The sequence below is a fragment of the Rhyacophila brunnea genome, unplaced genomic scaffold, assembly GCF_057557595.1.
Source record: "Rhyacophila brunnea isolate RB1 unplaced genomic scaffold, BYU_Rbru_1.0 scaffold_4, whole genome shotgun sequence".
Classification (NCBI taxonomy): Eukaryota; Metazoa; Arthropoda; class Insecta; order Trichoptera; family Rhyacophilidae; genus Rhyacophila; species Rhyacophila brunnea.
The window spans coordinates 44,207,842-44,229,710 of NW_028233068.1; the positions used below are offsets into that span (position 1 = coordinate 44,207,842).

General features: G+C 32.8%; 1 protein-coding gene across 1 annotated transcript in view; it reads left to right on the forward strand.

The window, feature by feature from the left end:
• The first annotated feature begins 4,157 nt into the window (after positions 1 to 4,157).
• LOC147067417 (apolipophorins-like) overlaps positions 4,158 to 21,869 on the forward strand; it is a 121,447-nt gene continuing 103,735 nt past the window's right edge. The window contains exons 1-5 of the mRNA XM_085953938.1: positions 4,158 to 4,285; positions 15,934 to 15,957; positions 17,166 to 17,365; positions 20,308 to 20,472; positions 21,063 to 21,200. Of these exons, the coding sequence (XP_085810064.1) occupies positions 4,201 to 4,285; positions 15,934 to 15,957; positions 17,166 to 17,365; positions 20,308 to 20,472; positions 21,063 to 21,200 (612 nt within the window). The 5' untranslated portion in view covers positions 4,158 to 4,200. The remainder of the gene's footprint in view (positions 4,286 to 15,933; positions 15,958 to 17,165; positions 17,366 to 20,307; positions 20,473 to 21,062; positions 21,201 to 21,869) is intronic.

The following is a 21,869-nucleotide window of genomic DNA, read 5'->3' on the forward strand; positions in this document are numbered from 1 at the left end:
CCAATTATCTCAGAATGCTGTTTTTTGACTTGTCATACTTTAAAACTAGGGGTGCGAATGTTAGAAAAAACTATCAATGTATAAATAATTAATAGTATGCATATTGAAATGCATACTATTAATTATTTATACATTCCGAAATGCTGTTACTCATTTGTATTCTTCCATTAATAAACACTTTTTTAGCCGAATAATAACGTAAAATAATACAACCCTCATTAGTGACTAAACGTAAAGAAAAATGTAATATTATTATTATAAATACCTGTGAAAAGATACACTGGACTTTCTCCTGGCTTTGCATCCTATTGCACTGCAAGAGACCATGGTTTTTTTTAACTTAAAACGTCGAGAAAATATCTCACTTCTTTCAAGATCGAGATAATAACAATATTATATCCGCCATGTTGTTTTTCTGACACGGACTTGAAGCTAGCAGCTCCAGTAATACCAACTGTCTTTCTCCGATTCGTATTTTTTCGTACGTAAATGAAGGCATGTTCCCTCTCCAGTCTTCAATCTCTTTACTTGACACCGATTGATAATAATTATTAAAGTAGTTAATATTTTAATTGAAAAACACAAAAGCTGACTGTCAAAAATTAATGACATTTGTGAAGCGCTTCAAGATGTAAAAACTACATATTAGGTAATTTTGTTGTAATTAGATAAGACGCATAATGGTTCTATTGGTAAAGCACATTGGTGCGAATTGAGAGGATACGGGTTTGAGTCATGATGGGGGTCAAATTTTTTTCAAAACGATTTTTTATATTAAGTATGTACATCTACATCTAAGGTGTTTTCATAATACATAATAATATGATCAATGTAAGAGTGTTATATTCTCAAATCTTGTGAATTATTCATAGATTAGAAAACACAGTTAATTTAAATATAAACATGTTTTAAAAAGAGCCGTATCTATACATTTATTGACATTATAATATAATCTTAGATTAGAATTAAAAGATAGTAGGTACTGTGTTAAAATGTGACAAAATTTTAAATGATCTACATCATACAAATGTTCGAGTAAAAGTACCTTTTCATACTGTCAGTTTTCACTATATATATATATATATAGATATAGATGGCATCTTTACCTCGTTGTGCTGTCTTATATTGCACATGAGGTTATGAGCTACGAGGGTGGGTCAATAAGTCCTTAGAAAAGCCGACAGGTGGCGCGACTAGTACTGTAAGCGGTTTGTTTTCATGCAGCGGCACTACCGATTAGGTATGCTGCGAAGTTTCAATCAGATTGGTCGGGTTGTTGTGTGTTTCTCGTACATTTAAAAAAAAAAATTGCTTGTTTACAAAAATGGAGAAAATTGAGTTTAGAGCTGTTATTAAACATTTTAATATAAAAGGGTTAACAGCAAAGGAAATAAAAAATGAGTTGGATTTAGTTCTCGGCACATCTGCTCCTTCACTTGCAACTATTTATAACTGGTTAAATGAATTTAAACGTGGTCGTACATCAACAAAGGATGAACCACGCTCAGGACGTCCTGTAGAGGTGACTACACCAGAAATGATCAATAAAATCCACGATATGGTGTTAAGTGACCGAAGATTAAAGTTGAGTGAGATAATTGAGGTTACAGGGATCTCAAAAGGTAGCGTCATTTCTATTTTACATGACAAATTGAGCATGAAAAAAATTTCTGCAAGATGGGTGCCGCGTTTGCTCACAGTCGACAATAAACGCAATAGGGTGGTGGCCTCTAAAGCCCTGTTGTCGCTCATGCAACGCAATCCGGATGAATTTTTTCGTCGCTTTGTGACTGTAGATGAAACATGGATACACCACTATACTCCCGAGACGAAAGAACAGTCAAAGCAGTGGATTGCGAAAGGCGAACCATGTCCAAAGAAGGCGAAAACCGTAAAATCAGCTGGTAAGGTTATGGCTACTGTATTTTGGGATGCACGTGGAATTATTTTCGTTGACTATTTGGAAAAAGGAAAAACAATAACAGGGGATTATTATGCATCTTTATTGGACCAGCTAAAAAACAAAATTGAAGAAAAACGGCCTCATTTAAACAGGAAAAAAATCCTCTTTCATCAGGACAATGCCCGTGTTCACACATGTTTACGATCAATGGCTAAAATTGAAGAATTGAAGTTCGAATTGGTCGACCACCCACCGTATTCGCCAGATTTAGCCCCCAGTGACTTTTTCCTTTTCCCAAACTTAAAAAAATGGCTAAGTGGACAACGTTTTTTTTCAAATGAAGAAGTCATCGATCGGACAAATGCTTATTTTGAGGACCTTCCGAAAACTTATTTTTCTGACGGTTTAAAAAAAATTGAGAAACGTCTAACCAAGTGTATTGAGCTCCAAGGAGATTATGTTGAGAAATAAAAAAATAAAATAAAAATAAAAACTGTTTTAATGCTTTTTTCTAAGGAATTATTGACCCACCCTCGTATCTTAACAAGTATTGTGAAAATTCATTGTTACTTACTTATATTAGTCCAGTCAAATTAGACCGAAAAATACGTTATGGTTGCAAAAAGTCGGGTAGAAGATTTTTTTTGTCTATTTGTATGGTAATGAGTGACAAGGAAACGAGTTTTGCCAATTCGGATGACTTCGGCACAACTTTTGGCGGGCAAAAAACCCCAAAATTTTGGTTTTTTTGGTTTTTCGCTTATATCTCAAAAACGGTTGGTACTTATGAGGTTGTACAGTGATGCCGGTAGACCTGGGGAAACACTGGACACTGCGTTATCGGCTATTCATGAAATCGGCCAAACAGATTAAATTTAATCTATCAAGACTACCACCAACTCTAGACGCAGCGCGACATCATTCGCTGAGATCCTACAACCAAATACAAACTTGGCTTGGCAATTTTAAAAAACCAGAAGCTTGGGGGTGGCAGCGAACCAGCAATGGCCTAATACCCGTGGAGATCATTAAAGATCTAGCGCCTGAAAAAATAGTGAAAGTATTTTCTTGTGCATGCAAGAAGGGGTGCAGGAAAGCATGTACCTGTCGAAAATCAGGGATGAGCTATTCGTCAATTTGCAAGAACTGTAGTGGAGTAAATTGTGAAAATGTAGCAGATATTTCTGGATTGGAGGAAGAGGATGCTGAAGAAGATAACTTTTATACTCAAGCAGAACTTCCCAGTAATGAACAGGTAATAGATGATATGAAATTAATATATATATATATATATATAATATCTCTCCATTATTTTCAAATTAATGGAATATATTTAGTTTTGTAGTATAATGATCCCGACGTGGGAGCTGCATTGCAAGACTTTGACGACGTACAACCTTTGCCTACTCCACCTCACCAAAGCGGCAAAAACGGTTAAAAAATTAAGATGTTTGGTGAATATTATTATTCTGTACATATTAAAATTTGTTTTGCTATCATTGCTAAAACTATCAACATATTTTATTTGTAAGATCTTAAGTTTAGATTAGTATTTCTTCTCATTAAAGTTTGATTTTTACTAAAATACGTGTTTTCAACAGCAAATATCTCATAAACGGTTAAAGATAGAAAAAACGTGTAATAAAAATATTTTTAGGAAATTTAATAAGCTTTAATTTTGTGTAAAACAATAATTTTCTACAACCAACCGTTTTTGAGATATAAGCGAAAAACCAAAAAAATACCCAAAATTTTGCGGTTTTTTGCCCGTCAAGAGATGTGCCGAAGTCATCCGAATTGGCAAAATTCGTTTTCTTGTCACTCATTACCATATATACAAAAAAAAAATCTTCTACCCGACCTTTTGCAACCATAAAGTACAGATTGACTGGACTATATACCTATCTATGAAATTTTACCTCCAAAAATTGTAGACTTCTACTTTGTACTTAACTGCCTGTAATATGATATTTTTTAATAAAATTATATTGATATTATTTATTTATCTCTTAGAAAAGAAAATAAAAAATGAAATTATCGTAATGCATTGGTAAATTATTATCAAAAAATAACCTCTAACCTGATTTCCAGCAATATTAGAATTTTATCATGAAATTTATGGAAATGGTACAATTACTAATATGGATTGCGCATATTATTATACATAATGAATAATTATGTATATTAATCTTTATCAGAATGTTTTAAAACGTTTATAGGATCTTATAAATAATTATATATACAGAGGTATTTTATTCATAAGGTTGGCATCTGAGCAACGCAACAGTTGTTGCAAGATGACACGAATCTTCAGGCCAGAGATGGCTAATCTTTTCTTTTTCTTGAGTGCTGTGTTTTTGTTTGTGGGAATCGAAGCAAAAGGTATGCCCTTTTAGTGTGTTGTCAAACTACTGAAAGTATTATTTAAAATTGCATATTTGGGGTCGTGTAATGCGTTAGTTTTACGTATAGGGATTTTTTAATAAATTACCGATGCAGTGTCAAAATATTATAGAATATTTTGAATTTGATTGTATAATATTATTATTTTTGAAGACTGATATTTGTAGTATGCAGAAGATATGCCCAAATAGACAAAATTGTTAGTCCTCCCAAAAACACTGTTGTCCTCCCAAGTGTCAGATGTTTTGTCTAGCTCCTTGGAGAAAAGCATATAATATATATTTTAAATAATAGTGTACCTACATAAAACAGCCATTTTACTTAAATACATGTTAAAAAGTAACTCAAACTCTTGTGATTGCAAACCCTAATGATATTTTCTGATTGTAATTTAACAGAGACTGCACTCATAAGAGTGAGTGGTAATCAATGACATATTAAATGGACAACTCACTTCATATCCGCGCACGAGGAATTGTGCATGAAAGTCATTCACAGATGTATAGGTAGACGTCACGTGACCATATGACATACCATTTCCATTATGCGATACAAGTTTCGAGAATTTATAGTAATATAACCTTTATTGTAATGGCGTATTAGTGTCATTGCGTTAGAAACAGATTATCGGTTACTTACGACTTCTCGGAGATTAGACGCAAGTGAGCCCAGCGCATCACAGTCGTCTGTCCAATGGTTTCTGTCATTCAATTGCATTGAATAAACATTCCACCAATATCTTAAAATGGCATTTTATCAATAATAAATAATACTAACACATGAAAAGTGATATCTCATCTTTATTGTGGGTCTATTCTATGCTTATCGACCGCTAAAGTCATAAAGTGATAAATATTATCAAACTTAAGGTAGGTTTGTATCAAAATATTAGCACTTATTGTAACAATTACACGAAGCTGGTTTTTATTGTTGCAATAAGTGCGATATTTTAACAGCAGCAAGATAGGTGCTGTTAAAATATAGCACTTATTGCAACAATAAAAACCAGCTTCGTGTAATTGTTACAATAAGTGCTAATATTTTGATACAAACCTACCCTAAGTTTGATACTATTTATCAATTTAGTGTTCCAGTGGGTCTATTCTATGCTTATCGAACACTAAATTGATAAATAGTATCAAACTTAGGGTAGGTTTGTATCAAAATATTAGCACTTATTGTAACAATTACACGAAGCCGGTTTTTATTGTTGCAATAAGTGCGATATTTTAACAGCAGCAAGATAGGTGCTGTTAAAATATAGCACTTATTGCAACAATAAAAACCGGCTTCGTGTAATTGTTACAATAAGTGCTAATATTTTGATACAAACCTACCCTAAGTTTGATAATATTTTTCACTTTATCACTTTAGCGGTCGATAAGCATAGAATAGACCCACATAAGTATAGAATAGACCCATTGGAGTGTTTAGTAGATTTTTTTACAATTTTAACTAGGCACATTGGCATTTTGTAACACAATAATAACGGCGGAGTCGAAACCTGACAGTCAGAAATTTTGTATGGGCAGACCCAGCGGTGTCGCCAGACCGTTTGCAAGCATCATTCTCTGCCATCATCATTTGAGCGTAGGATACCGATATTAAAATATGAATTTCGCCATCCGGCAGACCCGACACAAAGTGAGTGTCATTTTATTTTCCAGATGCTGCGTCCATATTAATGTCATTGGTGGTAATAGACATACAGGTCAGGTGCAATCATCGAAGAGTTCTGTTATCACAGTAGCGAAGGGTGGAGGTACCTAATTGTTAAGATTATGGAAATATAAAAAGAAAAAGGTTGTTATGGAAACTTTGCTGGTTGCAATAACTTTTCATTATTATATTTTAATTTTTTTAATCAATATGTAACTGTTTGTTTCCTTAATAAAAAAAAAAGATCTGACAATAGTGGACACTAGACTTTCGAGCCAAACGTATTTGTTTTCATTGAACTAAGACTACAATATGTCGATAGTGTTTGTTAGTTTTTAAAATTCAATTGAACCCTGCCTAATCCAAGCTATAGTAGATAATAGTAAAAAAATATTCGTTTATCAATAAAATATTTAAAATTATGCTTTTACATAATTTTAGATATCGTATAGATTTACGAATATTTTTTATCGATTATGGTTTCATATAGGTAAGCATGATTTAATGAATTAAAAAAAATTAAGTACACACCTTGTAAAATATTTATTCTTAACATGACAAATATACAACGAAAACAAATAAGTTTGACTGAAAAGGTGTCTACTATTTTTAACGGATCACCCAACAGCATACCTATACTATTATGGTTTGGTAAGCAGGGTTTAATTTAATTTTAAAAACTAATCCGCACCACCTGCAAATTGTATTCTTGGATTCAATCATAATAAATAAGTATGACTGACAAAGTTTAGTGTGCACTATTTATGTTGAATCATAACAGCATATCTCCACCCCTCGCCACTGAGTTATCAGTTATCAAACACAAATAAATAATACTTTAACACAGATGCTGCAGATTCTGTAATTCGTAATTCACGGGTTTACCAGGACTTACAATCCCAGGAATTACATGATTGCAAACCCAACCAACTATGTTTTTTCTTAAATTAGCTAATATCATTATTTGTTGTCATACATAACATGACATTATTGCCACATCGTGTAAAATACAGTTTTATGATAAAAATGGTTATTATTTAGTGATGGTAATTGTGATGATATAATAATATACAATTTTAGATCCACAACTATTTTCAGCGAAAAAATCGATAAAATTTAGATAACACTACCTTAAGGTCAATGTAAATTAATGTTATTCATATTATATACTTAGGTCAGGGATGGCGAACCTTTTTACGTACGCGTATCAAATTTTTCCAAATATTATTTTTCGACTGTCTGACGTGCCGAGCAGTTTTTCAGGGGGAAAAAGAAAAGAATTTTTAGAATCTTATTAAAAAATGATGACTTTCTAGATACCACTCACAGAACATAGTACTACAATATATAGCTTTATCACTTTTTTCAATTAAGCATTTCGGTCCACTAATTTTGAAACTGAAACAGAATTACTACTACTAGCTCCAACAAGTTTTCGTTTATTATTTGGTATAGCCATTTTTGTGGGTAGAAATAAAATTGTTTGTTATTGTATTAGGTACTTAGTTTGGTTCTTTAAGCACAAATTGAGACCAGAATTGCTCTGATCAGATGAGGAATTCTCTCGATACAGTGGTTTCAAGCATTGTAAGTCAATCAAAATTAGAAATTAGCAGCGCGGCTTCCCCCGTCGCCTGATAAGGTTAGTGTGATATTATTATATGTGACGCATAAAGCCTAATGCTTAAATTACATTGGCAGATTCTGTCTGGCCCGACCATCTGCCACTATTGCGAAATGCTATTTACTAGCTGAGCCAGCTGGCTCTCGCCAGTCTGTCTCGCTAGGTCTTGCAGACAGCTTTTCGTTATAATGACATGGTGTTGGATTTTAACGGCGCCATAGTTTTCTCTTCGGGATGGATTTTCATTCACGTTAGACAGTTTGACATTTCGCTGATTTTGTCAGTTTTACGATTTGCATGTCGTCACTGCCATACAAATTTGGAGTCGTATGCGTAGTCTATTCTGGAGTCTGGCCTTCACAATATCGTCTGACACCACTTCAGGCTGCTAGGCCTAGCAGAATTGCTGATTGCTACCAATGACATTTTAATTTTAATACAATATATGTGTAGGTATGTGCATTTAAATATGATAAATAATTATACATCTCATTCGTTCGAATATACAGCAATAATATGTGATTATCTTAAAAAGCGATCCATTATACCAAAATATTAATCTCTTTCGGGTCCCATTTACATATTAGAAAAAGGTTAGCAGCACAAAAAACAAATTTAAACATTGTTTTATTTCATTGTCTATAAAAAATAAATGCCTGCAGCCATAGAATAATATTTACAAAATCAAATTTTGAATTCAAAATTAACCTTAACCAATATAGTTTTCCAGTGCGGGACATTCATATTGAGACAAATTTAATGTTAATAAATAATAAAACAATACATATTATATCTGAGAGGAATAGACCAATTCTGATAAAAACAGGAATTTATAAAACCTAAAAATGTGGAATCAGCTTAAAGAGGCCTTCATCCAGCAGTGGATTGATACAGGTTGATGACGATAATGACGATATAAATGGGTAGGTATATAAAATCACAAAGTTTATATGACTAAGAAGAGTAGAATTAGGTTGGGATAACCTTCATCCAGCAGTGGATTGATCTTGGTTGATGATGATAATGACAATATTATGAATGGGTGAATATAATATCAGCAATTTTGATAAATATAGCAATTCATATGACCGTATGACCGACAGAAATACAAACAAATTAGAAAGGCCTTCATCCATCAGTGGATTTATTCAGGCTCATGATATAATATAAATAGATATAATATAATATCACCAATTTTGATAAATACAGCAATTCAAATGACATAAAGGAGTAGAATCAGGCTAGGGAGGCCTTTATCCAGCAGTGGATTGGTTCAGGTCGATGATGATAAGGACGATAGAAATAGGTATAATATCACAAATTCCTTAAACCTATAGTAGTAGAATCAGGTTGCGGAACCCTTCATCCATCAGTGGATTAATTCAGGCTCATGATATAATATAAATAGATATAATATAATATCACCAATTTTGATAAATACAGCAATTTATATGACAGAAAGGAGTATAATCAGGCTATAGGAGGCCTTTATCCAGCAGTAGATTGGTTCAGGTCGATGATGATAAGGATGATAAAAATAAGTATAATATCACAAATTCGTTAAAACAAACCCTTCATCCAGCAGTGGATTGATGATGATGATGAAATTCAAGCAATGACATATTCATGACATAAGCAATGACATAGCAATGTCATTGAATTCAAGACTATCAAGAATACAATCAACGTAGAGAGGCCGTCATCCAGCAGTGGATTTATTAAGGCTCGTGATAATAATGGCATTATAAATATAGATATGTAGATAGTATAATATCACAGATTTTGATAAATATAATAATTCATGTGTAAGTAAGGAGTATAATAAGGCTGAGGAGGCCTTCATCCAGCAGTGGATAGGTCCAGATTCAATTCAATTCATTTATTTTTTTAACATATCGTGGACATTACAAATTATAAGTTTAAGACGTTCACAACATGACATTTAGAAACAAAGATATATAAATATAACAGTATTACATAAAAAAAGAGATATATCAGTAGATGAATTAGATAGGTACAAGGAAGTACACCGGATGAGTTAAGCAGACCCTATTTTAAGAATTTATAAAACAACATCCACCTAAACTCATTCTCACGTAGGTGGAATATATCAACACCCGAAGCAATTTCGTTGAACATAGTTATCACTCTCCCAATTGGCATTACCAGTGGCAACTTAATATGACTATATTGTAATCTATCGAAATTAGTAGCCTAATTATTCAATAAAAAAGAGTTTGTGAACAGCCACAAAGAAGTATTTAAAAAAATCAAATTTGTTATTAATTAATAGAAAACTCATCTTACAATAAAAATGTCTTGATTGAAATTGATTATTTAACATGCTAATAGAAATGTCACATTTTTCGATTGTTTCTGCAAATTCTAAATTTGAATTCTGACACGTCAAATGAACTTGTTATATGCGAAAACAATTGAAAATCAATAATATATTTCAGTTTGACAGATAAGTGGCAGTGAAGTAGTTTTAGATTATATTTTCGTAGTAATTAGTGAGGAAAGATGTATTTATTTCTAGTTAAAACTCAATAGTACGCCAATGTGCATCTTACAGATTTGAATAATTTTGTGGAATATTAATTTAGATTTATGAAATTTCGATTATATATAAAGTATTAAGCGACATTATAATTGATTTGTGGTAGATAGACGGCAAGATGCGAAAATGTATGGTGACGGATATAAAACGCGATTTAAAAATGATATTATCTGTGATTGTGTCGAGTTTTATCAGATTGTGCCGGATTCAAATGGAAGTAGATTCGGAACTCCAAAAATTGAAGTGAATTCCTTTAATAATCAACAAAATGGTATTTAAATAAAAAATATGGTGCGTTTTCCAAAATCTCTTAGGATAATAATATATAGGAGATTATCTATGGTTGAAAGTTACTTTTCTAGAATCGTGAGTAAATTAAAATAATTTCTATTTTTCGGGTGGGATTTACCTACCGAAGATTTCCGAAAACGTGCGAAGTATCCGTAGTTTCCACAAGCTTTGCCAGTCGTGTCACCGTAGCTATTCGCGCCATTCTGGATTCGACAGTCAAACTTCACATCTCTCTTTTGACTTGTTCATATACCATCATATAACTACTATCCTCAAAATGGCTTTAATTGAACAGTGTGGACTACCGCCAACGACTCACTCCTCTTTGTATTAATACACTTAATTAGGGTTAGTTCTTAAATAAGGTTATGTGTAAAACCATGCCGATCGCGCTGTTCTTAACTTCGCCAACTTTTGACCCAGTATTTTCATTTACGGTGAGACCGTCTATCCACCTGATGAGTTGCAATACAGCCATACTCGCAACAATCAATCCTAACTGATTCATTGGGAGATTCACGCTTGTCAGGTTATCCATTATGTAAATTTATAATAATAAGTACTGTTTATAATATGTGGTATAATTTATGGCCGTGACTCACTACTTGCTACGCTAATTAGCTTTAACAGCTGAGTTTTGACGTAAAAATGCAAGGGAAAACTGGTCAGTGTATCTGACAATTTAATGAAGAAATAGTTTTTGGTCAACCAATATTTTTAACAATAGCAACACAATCAAAAGCAAAGATCAACACAATCTTATCGTTGCGTGTACTTGCATATAGTGTAAAGAAGATTGGTCACGACGGTCGGCGTGAATCGTTGGATCTGGTAGGATTTGTGCGTCTGCTGGTGTAATTAAGCCATAAAGATTGACTTATAGGTACAATTACATATTTACATAAAAATGTAATGCTTATTATTGAAGAGTATTTGCCTGCTATTTTTTATATAATGCGATCTGTCATTTATTATTATTATGGGTATTTTTTAATAAAACATTTTTGTGCTATGCAAAATCATCTCGCGTGCCATAGGTTTGTTACCACTGACTTGGGTCATTGGCAGCTCAGACATAATTGTATTATTATTAAATATTGTACCCAACAAAGAGATAAAGCACTTGGAATACAAAAGTTGCTCATGGAATTATTACTTTTATTATTTACTTTCATAGGATTTTACGAATTCTATTTAAATACGAGCACAGAATATCAAACATCAAGATATAGTATTAAAATAGTGTTTAAAAAATAAAGAAATAGTATTAGAAAAAAACAGTAAGTGCCTACCTATACCAAGAATTTATAAAACAACGTTCACATAAACTCGTTCTCACGCAGGTGGAATATACGATTATCCGAAGCGATTTGGTTGAACATAGTTATTTCCTGCCCAATTATCATTAGCAATTATTGCACCTTGGCAGAACAAACAACTTAGATTATCAAAAAAGTTATAAAATAATATATAATAAAATCAATACTAAGTACCAATAATGGCAGAGTTCTCATTTGTACTGGGTAGATATAAGTTGGAAAAAAGTACGTAGCCTAAATACCTAGTTCTCTTTTAACTTTCATAATACAGTATGTAAGCATACGTCTTGAGAAATCAATCGGATAAAACCATGGATAGTATCCACTATCCACACAGCTTTAAAGGATTCTCAAAGATTTATTTTGAATCTTCTCCACTATAAGGGGGCATAAGGCCGTACCTACATCTAATAAAAGTTTCAAGTCATCCAAACAACGTAAACATAGCATTATTTGTAATTAAATTACCAATGGTGTGTCATTTTCATTTATATAAGATAAAACATGACGGAAGGTGAAACTCAGGTTGCTAAGCGCGATTCTTATAAAATAATATAAAATTGTCATTAATTAGTACCTACTATATTCAACATTATAAGGACTAATATTGTATTGTATGCATGTTATGTTACAATGGTGATGCTTTGGTTACCATTATTGTAATATACATCTACCACCGTATTTATTTGATAATCTACGACTAACACCACCTAAAATAATTAGATGTCCGCACTGGACACATAGGTACCTAATTTGTTAGTACCTACTTATTCTAAACGGTTCAATCTATGGTGTTTGTCCTTCCCTACTCACATTATTATTGCCATGGAAATGATAATAGGTACCTACATATAATACAGATATTATGATAGTCGTACATTTTTATTGAAAGATATTCCTATTTTTTTTTTAAACAAATTTACAAACAAAAATTAAGTAAAAGTTCTCTACACCCTACCTTTGTATTATTTCTATTATTTTTAAAGTCACAAGCTACAATGCATGTAATAATAATTGTAATACAATAGGAACGTCCCAAATAAATAAACTCTGCAGAAGGCTATTCAATATTTTTTCTGCCCAAACCGTCAATGGCCCAAACACATTTTTGTAGAAAACTTCATTCATTATTCATTGTAAAAATTGGGGTTTACGACTTATCATAAATATTTTTTTAACACGAGTCAAGTTGTTGAGATGATAATAATTATTGAATCACAGAACAGATGTTGCCACTGTATTGTCCACCGGAAAGAATTCCTAATGTTTTAGCAGATTTACACGAAGTACCTACTATGTAATTAAGCCTTCATTATTTTTATAAATATCCACAAAATTATCAAATTGTGCGTGTGGCCAGAATTATCTTAAATCAGTTTGGATACCAGCGACATTAGTATATAGGTATATATTATGTAATAATATAATTGTGTAAAAATGGCGAATTTGTATTCCACAGGAAAGTACTTATTAAAAACGATAATTGTAAGGGTGATTATCCACCTAGTGTTACGAATAAAAAGCGAATTTAACATAATAGACTTTTTAAAATATCATATTATAAAGCCAATTATAAGGACAGTATTCATCCACAGGTAATTAATAAATAAATGTTAAAAATCCTCCTCCTGTAAAATAGTATTTTGGTTAATTCGCCCTTTTTACAATACACCGACGATAATATTATAAAGGTATTCGTATCGCCTGCTGAGAATTTTAACCAACTTTTAAGAGAACAAATTGTTATTAAAAAATATGTTCAACACAAAGTTAAAATTAAAACACAAAACTTACCAGAAGCAACAAAATTCACTTACAAAAAAGTATACTCATCATTACCTATGGCAAATAATGAAATAAATTAATGAATGTAGTAGTTATATCACAAGATTTATTGTACTATAGTCGCAATTTATGTAGGTATGTAGCCAGCGTTACGTTACCTGCGACAAAATATGTTTCAATAGTTTCGGTTAACACGTTTCGCCTGACACATTTTTGACCAACTTTTAGGAGAACATTTTTTTATTAAAAAATCAAGTTAAACACACAGTTAAAATTAAAACACAAAACTTACTAGAATGTAGCAAAAAAAATACCAAACTAATAATATAAACAATTTTGTTTAGAAACGTATTTATATCTTAAATAATACAAAATATTTTAAAAGGCAACTAATAGGAATATTATAGCGGAATTTTGCACGAGTCAAATTATCAAACTTTTTTATATTAATTTATTTAACCACCGAAAACACAATTCATTCACCCGAAAATAAATGGCGAAGTAATAATTTTTGTCACTCCGAATAAAATAATATAATAAATTAGTAGGTAAGTAAATGAACAATGCGTAATAGTCAAAGGCAAGATTGTATTGAGATTTGAAATGTTTCGTCCTTTAGAAATTATTTTTTAAGAGTTTTCAAATAGTGTCAGCAAGGCACATTTTTTTGGGTAATAAAGTAATTTACGCTTGCAGCTGGTTGTTTCTTGTTATTTAGACAATGCATTTAGGCATGGACATATTATCGTCACAAAATAAGAAGGTTGACAGAAATTTAGGGATGTCATAATTTTTATTTTTAACCCTTGCATGCCCGGCATAACATAACTTCGTTAATTTTTAATTTTGAGAAAAACTTTAAAAGATACATTCATATATAATTATCTCAATCTAACGAACCGCAACGCAATTTTAAATGAATCCACGAGCCGGAACGGTATATTTTGGAATTCCACGAACCACAACGGCGCTCCGGTGCGTTCCTGTCCATTCCGAGCGCTGATTTAAACCACACTCATAATTCAATGTCCCCGATCAGGAACGCGATTTTTGAACGAAGCACTATGGACCCGTTGCGCAAACCTACTCAAGTTAAAGTAAGTACGCAAAATTTTATATTTTCTCAACCGGCACTTACGAGTGCAGATGGAATTTAAGTCATATGGTTTGACAGTAGAGGCTCTCGCGATTGTCAGTTTGACATATGGTAAACGTCAGATTTTTTAATGTCATACATAATATTTTAGAAGGCTGTTCATCTATTGTTTTTTGTCTTTTACATAACTATTGACGTTGAAAGTGTTATTTTGTATTTAAATTATCATTTAAGTATTTATTGTGGTTTTATAATACAGAATCATACATGTATGGTTGTAAAATACATCGGAAATTCCGTTCAGATTCTTGTATTGAATATTGTAATATTGGAGACATTACTAGCTTCTAAGGATTAATTAGCTATGTACTTTAACAATCAATCATTTAATAATGCAACGCTAACGGTTAAGTAATGATTAAATGTGAAGTCATTACCAAAATGAATAAAAATGTTATTTAAGTTCCGTGTTGACATGTTTTTTTTAATCCTTCCGTAAAAATTCTATCTTAGTCTAACGCATAGAGCGGAGGTATAAGTGTGCTGAATGCTTACTCACTCGCACTTATGGTTCATTTTTATTCATGCCTCGATACGATTCGAAGCTCGATACGATTCGACGCACAATATTTCCTATAAAACTAAAAATTTCATCTACTTTAATTGAAGTAGCCGCACAGCAGGTTTCGAAGTGCTTCGTTCAAAAATCGGGCTAGAAGCCTAGCATTATATCCACTGATCTACTGAGTGCATCATATTATATAATATTCCGTTTTAGTAGTTTTACATATACTTAATATGAACATACATAGACCTGTAACTATGATTTTTTAATCAGATTGGATTTACATCCATGTATTTAATTTAAATCTAGAATTCTTTCTTGTACAAAAATTCTCATGTATAAGACGTTGATCCGTCCAATATCCGTAACTCTCATTAGGACCGATTGACTCACTCATTCTCTTTTTTTTAAATATCTAAATGTAATGTTGTGAATACCTTGAATCGTAATTATTTTTAATATCTTTTCATCATTTATGGCACTTGGCGGGTCATGGCCTCCTTCAAAAACTTCCTCCATCCTGGACGATCCAGCGCGCCGGCACTCCCCAGTGGCTTTGACTGAGAATTTTTAAATTTCCCGTGGCGCAGTCCAGACATCTCAATTTCGCCCGTCATAGCCTGCCTCACCGGTCTTATATAATATGCTAAAAATAAATGTGTAGAGAAAATGAATTTGTTTAAAAATTACGGTTTTAATGAATCTAATTTAAAACTTTTTTTCCACAGAATGTTCCACAGAATGTCGAGAGGGTAAGTTTTTAGTTGATTAATAATAATTTATAAAAGCTATGTATTTACTAAATAAGTATATAAAAATCATGACAATTGTTATAACAATACTTACTTCATTCTTCTATTAATCTATTATCATACAAATTTGCAAATATAGAAACTTACCAAACAAAATAATACTTATAGCAGAATAACAAAAACAGGGAAACATGTTGGTTCATTGCAAAGGTTATCAATGTATGCATGTTCATAGAGATATAAAAGTTGGCATCAGTGTATTGATGTATAATTATTATATCCTCAGAGTGTATGGAGATAAATAAAATATTTTTTGACTGTGCTTCTTTATACTTTTGAAGAAATTCTATAGTAACATGAATCAAAGAAAAGAATGATTCTGCAACCCTGGGGTATATGGCAACTTTAGTTAAGTAAATTTATGACCTCAGCGCATCTATTCTATACACAAGGCTGCTATCGGCAACCATTGAGGGTAGTTTATCATATTTATGTATTGAGATATTATAATTGTTACAATGAGTTTATCTCGCTCTACAAGTTAGCACAGCCAAGAGAGGTGCTGTTAAAACATACCACTTTTTGACAGTTCAGACGGTTAACTTAATGTAATAATTAATTGCCTAAAGCCGCGTTGACACGGTCCAAGTACAATCCAAGTACACTTGGATCGAGTGCCATCCAAGTGCACTCGTATGAGACATCTTCATACTAATTATTCCTATCCAAGCTACTTGGACCGCGTCCTACTCATCCAAGTTAACTTGGATATGAATAAATAGTATGAAGCTGTCACTTGGATGAGACATCTTCATACTAATTATTCCTATCCAAGTCTACATGGATCGTACTTGGACCGTGTCAACGCGGCTTTAATACATAAATATGATAAACTACTTGCAAAACAGCCTTGTGTATAGAATAGATGTGCAGTAGGATTGAATAAAAGTATCCATACTCTCTGACAAATAGTTCGATACTTTGGTTGTTTTAGAATTCTCGCCATGTCATCAAAAATCTTTTCAATTTGATGACTACAATCCACATCTATATCCATACATCTTATATCCATATTAAAGACAGCATCAATATGTTTAAATTCGGGTCTTTCAAAAATTATAGTCTTGCATTAAAGCCCCCCTTCCTAGTTCCCCAATTTTTATGTAGGTAGATATATAATAATAATTCAAATATTTATTTACTGACAGGTACCAAATCCATAAATGGGTTTTTAAAAGACTACAGCTATACATATACGTTTAATGGGACGACAATCATTCACTTAAGTGGGGCTAATGACCAAGAGACCGGTGCCAGCATACAAGCCGTGGCCACCGTATTTGGCTTAGGAGACTGCAGCAACGTTCTGAAAATCACTCATCTTAAGTACCTTGGACCAAATGAAACAGTAAGAAGCTGAGCTTAGATGCTACATTTTCTCAGTATTTTTAAAAAATATATATAAATTTATCACCACTAACCACACCCTTGCTTTTCTGTATAAGATGGTTCCGTTATTATATAGAACTTTCTTATTATGTTTAACTTAATCTCTTAACATGTATTTATTTTGAGGTTGCAATTAAGTGCATATATCGACACCTCCTACGTATAAGTCCATAACTGCAAAATGGAATTTTTTAGTAGTACAATTATTGTAATAAATTTTAATATTTTCAAATTTTTTAGTTGATTGATATCTTATAGTGATTGAATTTTTGTTTTTTTTTCGATTATCATTGTTGTAATTTCATAAAATTATTTAGTAAAACGCAATCATGTCAAAATAGCCAAAAACACAGTTGTCGATATTATAATTTTGTATTAGGTATATTATAATTGGGCAATAATCTGATACCACATAAATAAAATAATTTCACGTTTAAAGTAATCAATTAGACATGCAAGAAAATGTTTTAATGTTGAACAATTTTATTATACTTGTCACACAAAATAATATAATAATGTATTCCATACAAAAAATGAACAGATTAGAATTTATTTTATATTGACTTAACACTGGTACTGTCACCCTATTGTAAAACCAACATACCCCATTTTTCAATGCCCGAATTTCTTATTGTTAGTATGTAATAATAATTACATGTCAAAGTGAAATTGGTTATAGCAGCCGCATGAGCTTTTATAACTTTCTTTTTAGACCAAACCCAACCTAACTTAACCTAACCTAACCTTACCTAACCTAACCTACCCCAACCTAATCTAACCTAAGATAATCGTAAGGCTTCAAAATTATATAAATAGACTAGCTGACCCTGGCAAACGTTGTTCTGCCATATAAATTATTTCTAGTGAATATTTTGGTTGTTAAATAAAAAATAACGAATGTATCGTAAGTGTGTGGGGATGGGATCTATGACAGAAAGAGGAATAGAGCGCTGTAGACGATGACCGCCGATAAAAACAAAAAAACATCAACCATTCATTTTCTCAATTCAAAATGAGTAATGATGTTCATAATGAATGAATTACCTGTGACAGGATCTCGTTGTTAACTGTTTATGCAATAGCCGTCTTGTCCCTTCCAGAAAAATAGCGGATATTGGAGAGCGTCGTATGAACGGTGTGTGTCAGCGATGAACTCCAGATTATTGTTTCTTCTTCGAATCACGATTTCTCGCGTCGATGTGCGGTCGCCAACCATGACTCCAATAATGTCGTCAACAACAGTCGCATTGAATCGACGTACGTACTCTTCAGTTGGTGTTTTATCAGGATTGATGATAATAGCGTGATTGTCACTTTGCAATTCGTGCATGTGTGCTTTGAAGAATTTCAATAATTCATTGTGCTCATTCAACAGGGCGTCCAATTCGCTGACGATGCGCCTGGCATTAGGCGAATTGAGGCTATTGTAGCCGCAACATGATTGATATCCTCACCGCCGCCGCGCCCATGAAGTAGATTTGTAAAAATGTATGTGGTTCGTTTGGCATTGGCAGCAATGAGCCTACTTTGTGGTATACTTGGCCTTTGATTTTGAACGTATAATGGAATTGTTGACCATTTGCCGCAGTATTGTGAACTATTTCTATTGCTCCGGACGAAGTCATTTGGAAGCATGAATTGAATGTGCGAATGGACTTCAGGAACAGGTTTGAATCTGGAACCGTGCCGATGAGCAAGCCGTTCAATGGTTCTGGTGGTATCTCAATTTCTGGTAGTTGCACTTTTCCTGATGCGCAACACATCCCGGCTGACTCATGTTTGAATTTGAGCGCATGACAATGGGGACATTCTTTGTCCATAGCACCAATCAGCACTTTCGGATGAGCGGAATATTCAATATCTGGCTCATACTCGAATGCGAGACGAAGGAACGAAGCGGATGTAAATGCTCGATGTACTTGTTGGCGTTGTCGGTCATTTGCTCTGCGTGTGTTAACTACGAACCGGCGCGCTTGGCTCCGTTCCAATTGTTGTTGTTGATTTCGTTCAGCTCGTGCCTCTTGTGATTGAGATGCACGCAATTGCGACATGCTTACACGCACGTTTTTGTTATCTTGTTGGATTTGTTCGTCTGTTCTTTCTTCTCTACTATTTCGCATGTTTGTTGCTTTATTCGTTCGACGGCCCAAATGGCCCCCCTTGCGTCTTGCTGGCATTGTGCTCTGTAATACACGTACATAAAAATAGATAAATTAAAATAAATCGTACAAAATTTTGCACGCACTGCGTTGTGATATGCCGAATGAAATGTCAAAATGACGCGACGCTTCTCTTGAATTCTTCTTGGACGTAGCGCCATCTGTCATTCAACAACATAAATAATTTCGTTCTGTTTGAAATACGAACGACGGTTAAATTTGTTGATACAAAAATAATAAAATCGCGAATAAAAAATGGGAGGGTGGGGGTAGGAGGGTGAAAATTTTGGGTTATAGGTATTTTTTTATGCCAAATAATAAAAAAAATATTTAAAAAAAATTGTCAAAAAAATAAAAGAAAAATTTTCTGGATAAAGATACCCTAATCACCTAGCGGTATGAAATATACTTGTTGACCTATTCTCATACCTAAAAAATATACATAAAAAAAATCATAAAAATCGGTCGAGCCATTTCGGAGGAGTTCGACCACAAACATCGTGACACGAGATTTTTATATATATAGAGATTATCTACAACGTTTAAGGATTGTCAAGGCTTATGCTCTGAAAATACCATAAAATCTCCATTTTGACCTACGTGGCGCACATGGGCCGTTAAGTACCTTCACTTTTGTATATTGGTACATACTACTTAATTTCATACTAAAAAATGAAAATTAAGTCCCTATATAGAAAAAAAATGTAAAAACGGTTAACATTTGTTTTGTTCATATTTTCAGGAATACGAAAGTCCTGATGAAATTACCAAATCTGTCAGGTTCTCCATGCAAGATGGTGTCATCGGAACAGAGATTTGTACCGAAGAAGATGACTCCCAAACGTCTCTCAATATCAAGCGGGCAATACTTTCCTTGTTACAATTAGCGCAGAAAAAACAAACTGAGGTAAGTTAACCAATCAACGCTCCCTCACATGTATTATTGTAAATTATTTGTTGCAGTGAAATAACAATTGCTTTTCTTGTTTTCAAGAAATATCCTCATGTGGTGTGATATTTATGACATCAAAGTATCAGTTAGCTGAAAGTATTTGTTAATATCATTTAATACCATTATTACTATTAATATAATATTACATTATAATATACAGTCCGCTTCACGAAGAGGCTTCTTAAGTGGCGACTTAACTTATGGAATCATTGTATCGGAATAGAATGTGTGCATTCAAAGGGCAGTGATTTTACTTGTGCAATGATTACATGCTATCATTGTTAAATTTTGTAATTCAATTTTTGTTCATTGCAATTAAATCAATGTTATCAAATGGCAATAATTTTACTAATGCATGCAATCTCGCACTCGATTCTACGTTTTGTGCATTTTACTATGCATTTTAGCTGAAATATCACAATGGTTGATTTTGTTTATGTGATCCACGAAATATAGAAACAGGTAAAATCACTGCTATTTAACAACATTGATTCGATTGATCATACTAACGAATACTCAATGATACAAATTGATTCATTTTAAAGGTGGACATTTACGGAGAGTGTGAAACGTCTTTCTTCGTCGACGGCCGCACTGTGCAGAAGAGGAAAGATTTGAATTCCTGTACTGGGCGTCGGCAAAATGGACAAAACTTACTTAACCAGATCTACAACGCTGACTCGGTAAGCACATTACAAATTACATTTCAATAAATTAATTTCATTCTCAAATAGTGAAACCTATCTCATGTAGTTTCCTTCGGCAGAAAGCCATAGTTTTGTGGTTTCAGCTTGAAGGGTTAAGTGTATTTTATTAATAACAATATAAACTACCACATGGATAGATAACCAATGTTTTATTGATAGTGACTTTTACAATGAGTATAATAATTTAAGCAGCTCGATAATGTGATGGCAGACGGTTATAACTGCTGTTTTTCACTTTTTTAGTTTTCTTCCATAACATGTTGCAAATTATACATTCTTTGATTTGGTCACAAAGTAACCTTAAAATATATCTGTATCTGACCAAATGTGAAAAAAGTTGATACTTATGGTAAAAAAATATATCTGCTTAAAATGCAAGATAAATAAAACTTTTTTGAAAGAGATGATTTTAGGTTTGTTTTGCGATGCTAATTCCGCTTATTTTGATATATAATATAAACTAACTCTTGTCAGACTGATTTCAAAACTTTGTTTTTGCTCTCCTGTAAAATTGTGTAAACAGCAGTAAGTATAACCGTTTGCCATCATAGTACCGAGTTACATTATTAGACATCACGATAACTAACACAAGGACTGAAAAAATCAATGCCTTGCCTTTCAGCACAATGGTAAGATAAATTTACA